General features: G+C 30.7%; 1 protein-coding gene across 1 annotated transcript; it reads right to left on the minus strand.

Annotated features, from left to right (window-relative positions):
- Window positions 1–825: 825 nt before the first annotated feature.
- On the minus strand, window positions 826–2,167 carry LOC118050028 (uncharacterized). Its single transcript, XM_035060238.2, has one exon. It carries the CDS (start codon window positions 2,165–2,167, stop codon window positions 950–952), a length of 1,218 nt encoding a protein of 405 aa, XP_034916129.1. The 3' UTR covers window positions 826–949.
- Between the last annotated feature and the right edge of the window lie 8,187 nt (window positions 2,168–10,354).

The raw sequence follows: 10,354 nt of genomic DNA on the forward strand, positions 1-10,354 counted from the left end.
TTGTGTAAAATAAATGGCAATCAATCAGGAAACAAAACAAATTCACCATCAAGAACATCTTACAACGTTGTTTCAGGCTCATTTGGAGCAGAATCTGATATATGTTTTTATCATGAAACTAAGCAAATTCACCATATTTTTTACGATGTTCATAGGGCAAACAGCAGCAAGGTTTGTCGAGTGCAGGATTCCGAGAAAGGATAAGAAAACCTGACTGCCCTATCTCATGGTGAGAATTGAAACTTCATATGAACGTAACCAAGTTGACTGGGACCATTTTTCAAGAATTTTATATTGGATATTTCCAACAAGCTATAGCAGAATCAGCATTGGTACAAACTTTTTCATGATCTGGTTCAAGCATATTAATATCAAGATTAATTCAGCGTTAAAATGCATAAACACAATTCAAAATCAAAACATTTACCACTACTGTAAAACTTTCAAGACTTACATGCATAATAATTGGTTGCTTCTTGATTGGACATGGAAATGTGTACTGCTAGAGCTAGAACTTGAGGGATGGGTTTAGACTTCAGACTTTGCTCTTTATAGAGAAAATGAAATGCACTACTGCACTAGCTAGCCAGCTAGCTGATAATAGACAGCTACTGGTGGGTTTTAAAGGAGAAAACAACGTTTTTGCAATGGACGTGGGAGAGAGCTTCGATGGTCTCTTTCTCCATATATATTTTTAAATTGGTTTTTGAACTTCTTTAAACGTCTTGGTCTCCACAAATATACATCAAAATGTAGAACTAAAAATCACTGTAATTATGGATGATAATTTGATATTCCCAAATCATCACCTCATACATCAAAATGTAGAACTAAAAATCACTGTAATTAGATCTGGGCTATTGTTCAAAGCTTTTCAAGAAACCTAAAGTGGTAGCTTACTGTTATTAAAGCATAATTTGTAAGAAAAAATTTAAAATCCTGCATGCATCTAGTTGTAGCCTTGACCCTTCCCTTCAAACTCAAGGTTACCAGTGAAATCACTTGCTTCAGAAGACTGCATCTGATAAGGAAAGCTTGACATGGGAAATTGTATAGATGGCATAATTGGCTGCTTGGTTGGAGCAATATAGCTCACTGAGGAATCAACATTGTTGAACCATACATTATCCCACATCCATGGTGTGCGGTTAGCACAAGGCAGATTACTACTGTTAGACAGCTTACAAACAAATTGATCGCTCGTATTCTGATCGCAACCCATCTTCATAATCGCATCTTCCATTGCATTTAGATATGACGAAGTCCTATGAGCATTCTGCTTAGGTTGGAAATGCATTGGTGGTTGAACGTTCAATGGATTTGGTTCTAAGTAAAGTTGCAGGTCTGTTGAATAACAGTTGCCATTGTTGCTCTCCCATAAACTTGCATTCCTTGAAGTCCCATGAGAAGTCTGTTTACACTGGAAACCGACCGGTAACTGATCATCTAAAGGCCTTGGTTCATAGTAAACCTGCAAGTCTGTTGAGTAGCCATTGCTATACTTACTCTCCAGTAAGCTGGTCACCTGAGAACTCTGCTCAGGGTAGAATGCCATAGGTGGTTGAGCATCAAAGGGATTCGAATTGTGAATAAGCTGCAAAAAATTGTCATCTCTGCTCTTCATGTAGCTCTCCATGTCGTGAGAAACGCTTGGACTCAGCGAGGCAGCTTGCACCCCTGGTGCACCCATGGCATACTGATTTGCGTTGAAACTTCCAAGTTTCTTGTCAGCAAGATCGATTTTAACATCCAAATGACCAACAAGAACCCTTAATTGATCTGCATAAAGCCTGTTGAGACGATCATCCCATGCAGGGTACTTGGCTTTGATAACTTGCTTGTGCAATCTTGCAAGCTCAGAATCAATCTGTTTCTTTTTATCAGCAAAGTAGTCAGAGACCTGGTAACATCTTCTTGGTTGATCACTGCCCTTGTACCTGTTGATAATACACCTAACGTCTTCAGAACGTGGAGGCCAAGTCTCAGTTGCTACAGGATGATGATCATCCTTGTGCTTTGGTCCGAAGATTATTACGCATGCATCAACACCGCAAAGAATAGAGAGCTCAGAAGCCTTTTTAAGCAAACCTGCCTTCCTCTTCCTGAAAGTAAGCATACGAGATTTCTCCTTCCTTATCAATTCCATTTTGATTCTTTTTTGACCCATTGTTTGATCTAGCAAAACGGTGACACTTATCAGAAACACAAAGCATCAATGACATAAAAAACAAAAAAACGTGTTCAGTTGAAAAAACAAAATAAATATATTAAGATGTTTTTACCATCTTTATCTCTTCTATATATTCATCTCTTTTATATCGATAGAGTAACTAAAATTCGTATTGCACAGTAGGGAAATTTAATATCAATCACTATAAACTGGGATAAATCACTATCTGTAGGGATGAAGGTTTCTTATGCTCCAGGAACTCTGAATATATCCATGGAACAAAAGCTGGGATAAATCCCAGTTTACACAACGCGCATGATAGAGTCAATACATCACCAGCATTGAAAGCAAATTAAAAGAGCAACAGAAGGAAAGCGAACCACCACAATCACAACACAATTTCATTGATTTATTGCTCAACAAAATATCCCTTTTCCTACGATTAAATTGAAACAAGAATTGTGGTAACAAAATAATCATTACACCATAAATAATTAGATAAATAAATAAATAATCATCTTTCTAGGCATATTTAATTACATGTTCCGCATGCATCAACCTAAATTGTCATAAATTAGAATTAAAATCAAGAAAAAAAAATCTATAACCCTATAAAGCATATGAAAAGAAGAGTTTAGAAGGTAAAAAGCTCTCATGCAACCCTGAAATAGAAGCTAGATTTTTTCCTTCCAAACGAAAAAAGAAGCTAATTTTCTCATGAAAAATAACAGTTATTATTACTATAAAAGATACAAAGACAAAGAAAGAAAAAAAAAATCAAAAGAATAGAAAGCAGAAGAAAGTACCTTTAATGGCAGACTGCTAAGAGCTCCAAAAACCTAATACAACACTCAATGTAACAATAATATTTCTATAACCCTTATGGCCCTTTATTATATAGGAAATATAAAAGATTTCCAAGAACACTAAAATTGATTTTCTTTCCAAATCAAGAAAACAATTAGTTGCTGCAATAATTTTTCCTGCTTTATTTAGGAAACAAAGCTATAGCCATAATGTCTCGGAAGATTTTTTCTTTCTTTCATAGACTTTAAGAGAATATGGATTGGTAGATGTTCGCTGCCATGGGAGGCCCTCTTTGTCACTTAAGAGTGCATGTAATTCGATACATAACAAGAATGTGCCTCGCAAAATAACTATAACTATAACTATAATATATATATATATATATATATATAGAGAGAGAGAGAGAGAGAGAGAGAGAGAGAGAGATTTCCTCGTCAAATAATTTTCTTGAAGGTAAGAAATATTCTTGTATCAGTTTGTGCGTTGACATATTTCATGTTATTCAATAATAATATCTTCGCATTGTTCAATTGCAACCATGCAAGTGTATTGATAATTTTTAATTTTTTTTTAAACAATGACAAATTAGATTGATTTCGGTCTCTCTATGACCCGTGTTATAGACTTTATTAGATTCAATAAATTTTTTAGATAAATATTTTTTATTTAATTATATAATAAAAATAAATGCTCACAAAATTAAATTTCAACAAAAACAGACACTTATTTGAGGTAATTATTCCTATAGAAAGTAAACAAAAATCAATAATGTAATCTATTTTCCAACCAATCGATCTAATATTAAAGGATAAAATTAAAAAATAATAAATTAAAATCAATTGAAAAAAACCATATCTTGTAAGTAAACTTGTCAAACCTATGAATCGGATAAGTCAAGTTAGTACACAAAATCTGTGAACTGGATTATGGACTCCATTGAAATCATAATTTGTTTTTTTAAAATTATTTTTTATTTAATTATATGATAAAAAAATAGATGATTGTGAAATTAAACATTAACCCAGTATCGATATTTTTTAGAATGTGATAACTTCATAAAAGATGAAGTGAAAACTAATTATAAAATTAAATTTTCAATTAATTTGGTATCTAAGGATGAAAAAAAACTAATTAAAAAAAAGTTAAACTTTCCAAACACGCAAACCAAGTCAATCAGTCAAACATGTGAATAGGTTTATGGACTTTATAAAGTTTGATGACATAATTTTTATCTAAAACTGTTTTTTAATTATATAAGAAAAAAAATAAATGATAAAAAAGTCAAGTTCAGTTAAAAAAGAAGACACCCCACCAAACTAAAAAACCAGGGCAACCCAAATTACTTTTATAAACTTTTAAACCATGCTAACCTCATAGAAATGTAAAATAATAATAATAAAAAAAACAAATTCTCAATTATCCTAATATTAAAAGATGAAATCGACAAAAATAAATTAAAAAAAAAACATAACAAAAATTAAAGAACATAAGGAAAAAGAAAAAAAAAAAAGCATAACACTGTGGATTACTATTGTCGTTCATAGTGCAATGTTTGTGGGTGAACAATAGTCTTCTCACACCCTTTAATTTTTGTTATTTTATAAAATTTAATAACATGACTTTTCATAAAAATCTATTTTGTTTAACTATATGTGAAAAAAAAAATTTACAAAAAAGTCAAGTTCAATTAAAGTAAATACAACCTACCAAACTTATAAACCGAGGTAACATGGATTATCTTGGCAAACTTGTAAACCATGCTAACTTCATATAAAGACAAAATAAAATGAAGGAAATTATGATGCTAAATTCTCAACAATCTCAATCTTAAAAAATAAAATTGATAAAAATAGATTTAAGAAAAATATCATAACAAAAACTCAAAAAAAAAAAAAAAAGCAAAACATTGTGAATTATTATTGTAATCTACATTACAATAGGTATTGGGTGAAAAATGGTTTCCCCATATCAGTTAACTTTTATTACTTTATAAAGTTTAATAATAAGATTTTTCTTAAAAAACTATTTTTTTTTTAACTATATGGAAAAAAAATAGACTATAAAAAAGCCAAGTTCAATTAACAAAAGAGAAAAAAAAAAGAAAAAAAAAAAAGAAAACCCCACTAAACCCATAAACTGGGGTAACTTAGGTTATCTTTACAAAATTTGCAAACCACGCTAATCTCATAGAAAAGAAAAATAAAAAGAAAAAAACAATTCAAAGCTAAATTCTCAATCATTTTAATATTAAAAAATAAAATTGACAAAAATAATTTTGAAAAAAAATTATAACAAAAAGAACACAAAGAAAACAAAAAGAAAAAGAAAATCATGTATTCAAGCAAGAAAAATCAGAAAATACTATAACAATCCACAATGTTTTATAAGTTTTATGAGAAAAGCTAAAATGATTTACCCCACATCAAGGTTTTTAAAAACATATTTTTGACACGGCATGAAAAATGCAAAATAAACTCGGATCATAAAAACGGATCGTAAAATTATAAAGTTGTAAGGAATTTTAACATACATTAAAAAAAAAATTCATGCTTCAAATAAAAATGCATACATAGTTCAAGCATCTTAAAATACATGGTTCAAATAAAAATTCATATATAATTTAAGTAACTTTTCATTAACTAATAATTAACAAACTTAAAACAAATAATCTGTTGGTGTGTCATGTAAACTAAAACCAGCTTCATTACCTTCATCTTCCTCATTATTCCTCAGACATTCATCAATATCACTAGCATCAAGAGGATTATTAGTGTCACTACTAGTACCAACACCAATATTATGAACATTAGTGCTATTACTAGTACCAACACCAATATTATCAATTTTATTTAACTTAAAACTCCTTGAATTCTCTAAATTGTCATCAATTTGAATCTCCAAATCATCTTTAGTACCTTGACTCTCCATTTCAGCATCATTAGGAATTTCTTCTTCATCACTTTCATCTTTTTACCATTTTTTCTTTGTATTGCATAATTAATAGCACTAAGCAAATCAATGATTGAATGTTTTTCTCCCTCAGTTATCAAATCATCATCATATGAAAGATCATCTTTTATACCAAAATCATCAGCTTGCTTTTTGACTTGGTTATCATTTAATTTTAGATTGCACATTACAAATACCAAGTCATTCATTTTTCTCCGGTGCAAACAATTTCTTTGTTTTGTAAGAACCTAAATAAACAATTCAAATTTATAAGATTTTTATCAAATATTTCAACATTTAAAATAAAAAAAAAATAAAAGAACTCATCATTTCAAATGTACTCTAGTTACGCTCACGTCTAGATGAAGTACAAGTCAAGCTTAGAACTCGGATTGCAAACCTTTGTAATTCTAGACATTCATCCCTATAAGAATCCTACCATTAAGTTGGAGTTTTTTTTATCTCTTGATGTCTTGGAAGCCTCAATGCCAAACAACCATTTTGTATCCTTGAAGGATTCATGTTACAAATCAATTTTGCACCTTTCACTTGCATTAGGTACCATCCTTTCTAAGCATTGATATAATCCATTTTTAATGTTGGCATTAACCTTAAAATAGGAATTATAATGATAATGAAGATTCAAATAATAAGATGCTGCATGTAAGGGTCTGTGGAGTTGAAGTTCTCATCTTGCATCAACAATATTCCATATAGGTATAAAACTATATAAAAAAAACAATAAAAATACCATTACAATCTAGGAATATCTCAATTGGAAGTATCTCTAAAAACATTCATATTAACAGATGACAACATTTGAAATAAAAATTAGCAAAATATATATATCTTTTTTTCACAGAACCAAAATTCACTTGTATCTTCTCTTTTGCTCCATCCATTGCTTTTTATATAAAACCCATAATGGTTTTTATTCTGAATAAACTAATCGAAGAACTTTAATTAGAGGATATGTTGTCTTGATACATATAGTGACATCATGCCAAAACCTGTTGTCCAAAACACAATTTTAAATTCGTTTCCCTTCTTCTATTCTTACAAACCTACATGAACTCCATTGTTTGGAAGTAAACATAGTTTATTAGCTGCATTTTATGATCATTCAAACATCCTAGAGTCAAATATGTAGTAGCAAATCGAGTGGCAGAAAGCCTAATCAAATCCCTTCCTTTTGTAAAGTGCCTTAGCATGAAAATAAAAATAGTTTTTAAATAAACATATGAGGTGATTCTCCTCCTTTTAGTAATAGTTACTTGATGAACCACTAACTTTTTCTCAAAATATTCTAATATCAAGTCAATACAATGGGCAACACATGATGTCCAAAACAAACTCTTTCTTTTTTCCATAAATAATTGTCCCGCAGCCTTATAATTTGCAGCATTATCGGTGACTACTTGGACAATATTTTCCTCCCCAATTCTCTCCACAATGGAATCTAACATCTCAAATACCTTATCAGCAGTCTTGGACATATTAAAAGTATCCACCGATGACAAAAAAAAATTATCCCTTTAGGACTATTAGCAAAAAAGTTACAAATACAATATCTTTTTTTATATGTCTATCCATCACATACATTATTGAATAACTTGTTTTTTTTTTTTTTTCATTCTAGCTTGTACTTCTCAAGCAATTTCATTCTTTGATCCACTTTTTGCTTCAAATACTTCTCTCTAATATCATGGTAGGATAGAGGCTTAAAACCTAGCCCATATTTTGCAACCAATTCAAGTGCTTTAAGAAACTTAGGGTTTTTTACACAATTAAATAGAATTGCACCAGTGTAGAAAAACCTTGCAATTTATCGACATGCTTATTCTTTAATATCTTTTTTTAGCAATTAATTTAGGGTTATTTGTGTACTTTCACTCCACTAGTTGCTTTCTTTTCTTTGTCCTTAGAGCTAATTTTTTTTTATTTCATCATCATCATTTCCACTATATTGATGGGCCTTTCTTTTCTTTTTATTTGCTTCTTGATTTTTCACCAAAACACTCAAAATCATTTGCTTAACATTTTCTAATACTTGCTGACATGGCTCAATATCTTTACGAATGTAAGCCAAATGCTGCTTGAAATGAAAAATACCTTAGCTGATAATTTTTTGACAATATTTGCACTGAACTTTTCTAGAATTTTTATCAATATCTATACTATGTTGCCATCCCATATCAAGTCTATTACCAGAATAATTTTTTCTAGATGCCACAAGTTTAACAATTCAAGAATCAACTCAAATCAACCATGTAATCAATCCAAACATTTTATGATTGTAATTAATTTTTTTTTTTTAAAAAAAGAAGTATCATAACATGTGTTTGAACAATAATGCATCTAGATATTAAACATCCCATATGAGCTATCTAAAAAGAAGTACCATAATATTGTTTTCAAAAATTAATTAAAATCAATAACCTAAGTCTTAATCAATAATTTTGAGATAGAATCATGTAATGAAATGTTGATAGACTGAACACAGAATAGAACTCATTCTAGCTTGTAATGAGATAAAACTAATTAAAAATAGAGGCATTGCTTTGAGTGAAGTTGGTAGTCGTCAAATAGAAGGCTAACCTTTATTGAAATGACAGAGCAGAGTTTTGATTAAGGCACAGAACTGTTCAAAAATCTACTATTTTATTAGAACGGAACCCAATGATTGTGACTCATTTAAAACTAGTCTTTCTATCTCCTTAGGGTGGCTAATGATTTAGGGAATCAAACTCGATCAACATTTCATATATATGGTAAACAACAAGTCATGTTAAGATAAAAAAACACAGACAAGTCATAAGCAAAAAGTGGGTTAAAAAACACAACCTAACAAATTTTATTGATCAATGATCAGTTTAGTTGGACAATCAAATGGTTCATCTAAAAAAAAAACTATACAATCAAATGGAAACTTTAAACCATGTAGAAGGATCTAACAATCCAAAGAAAAAGGGAGCCAAAAGTTGGGAACCAGTGAAGAATGGACACGGAGTAATGTTAAGCTATAACAGAATAAGCTCTTAAGTCCTAAGCTATCTAAAATCTATACACAAGTGATATCTATTCAAACATAAGATGGAGCATGCACAAGATCAACATATAAAAAATATGGATAATAGAGATGCAAATGAATGTTGGTTTATGCAGTGCTAGTTGTGTTTTTCACTAGGAGCCAGTGAAAAGGGCCTTGCAAATCTTTTAACTATTGTAGCCATGTATTTTCCCTGGTGCTTCGCAAGAGGTGAAAAACAAAGTATGAAATAATTAACAGTGTACACTTTAGATCATGATGCTTTTTGCAGGAGGTGAAAAAAGATAAACATAATAACTTACTTGGTGGAGACTTGAGAGACGTTGTTGTTGTTATCTGGAGTCTGGACTTTGGATCTTACGGTGGCTGGTTTTCTAGACGTTGTGGATGATGGAAAAATAAAAAATAAGAGGATGGTTGGGGGTGGTTGATTGTTAAAAGGCTGAGAGAAAGAGACTACGAATTTAGAAATTTAAGAATTTCAATTTTGTTCTGTAATCTCTGTGTGTGGGATAGTGGGAGTGAAAGTGAAAGAAGTAAAGAACGACAGAACGTGATTTTGCTTTTGTTCAGTAATAGCAATAGGCCAATAGTGGCTGGACACCTGGAGCAATAGGCCAACAATAATGACAATTTATGTTCTTTGATAAAATCATTCAATTGGTGGTGAAATCACAATTTTAAACGATTTCACCTGATTCCAACTCAATTTCACCCATTTCTGAGTTTTTAGAACGATTTCGCACGTTAAGCATATATTGACGTGTAAAATCATACGATTTTACGAGTTAAATCATGATTTTAACAACCTTGCACCGCACGAGCTAAAGCTTTTTGAAAAAGTAAAATAACTTTAGGTGGAGAGAATATATGTAATGATTTTTCATTTTTGTACAGCACTGGATCTCAAATGTGGGGTTATGTAAGAATATATGCAGAGCTGTCAAGTACGAAAATTTGAATTATCAAATTTTTAAAATATTTATTCTAATAAAATTGATCAAATTTTATTGTTGCTTGAATAATTTTTTTTTGTTTCTTATTTAGGAAACAAAGCTATAGCCACAATGGGTTTGAGAAATATTTTCGAGTATCTGGTGGATAGATTGATTGCTTTTAGGGCTTTTACTTTGGCCAACAAAGCACAGCTTAATAGATAGCCACAGTGGAGCTATTGACGCAGAGAAAAAGATAATTGGCTATGGCATTTCTCTGAATATTTGATGTTTATTCAAGATTATATTGTTTGATTAATTTAGGGCTTTAATTCAGGATTCTTACACATTAATTTCCCGAGTGCTGTAACTTTTAGCTCTCATGCATGTTTACACTATGGTATTAGACATGGATATCAAACCCCGGTTGAATTGACAGATTAA

Source organism: Populus alba, chromosome 2 (assembly GCF_005239225.2).
Source record: "Populus alba chromosome 2, ASM523922v2, whole genome shotgun sequence".
NCBI classification, from domain to species: Eukaryota; Viridiplantae; Streptophyta; class Magnoliopsida; order Malpighiales; family Salicaceae; genus Populus; species Populus alba.

Excerpts from the sequence above, each read along its gene's own strand:
- LOC118050028 (XM_035060238.2), bottom strand. The coding sequence starts at position 2,167 with ATGGGTCAAAAAAGAATCAAAATGGAATTGATAAGGAAGGAGAAATCT.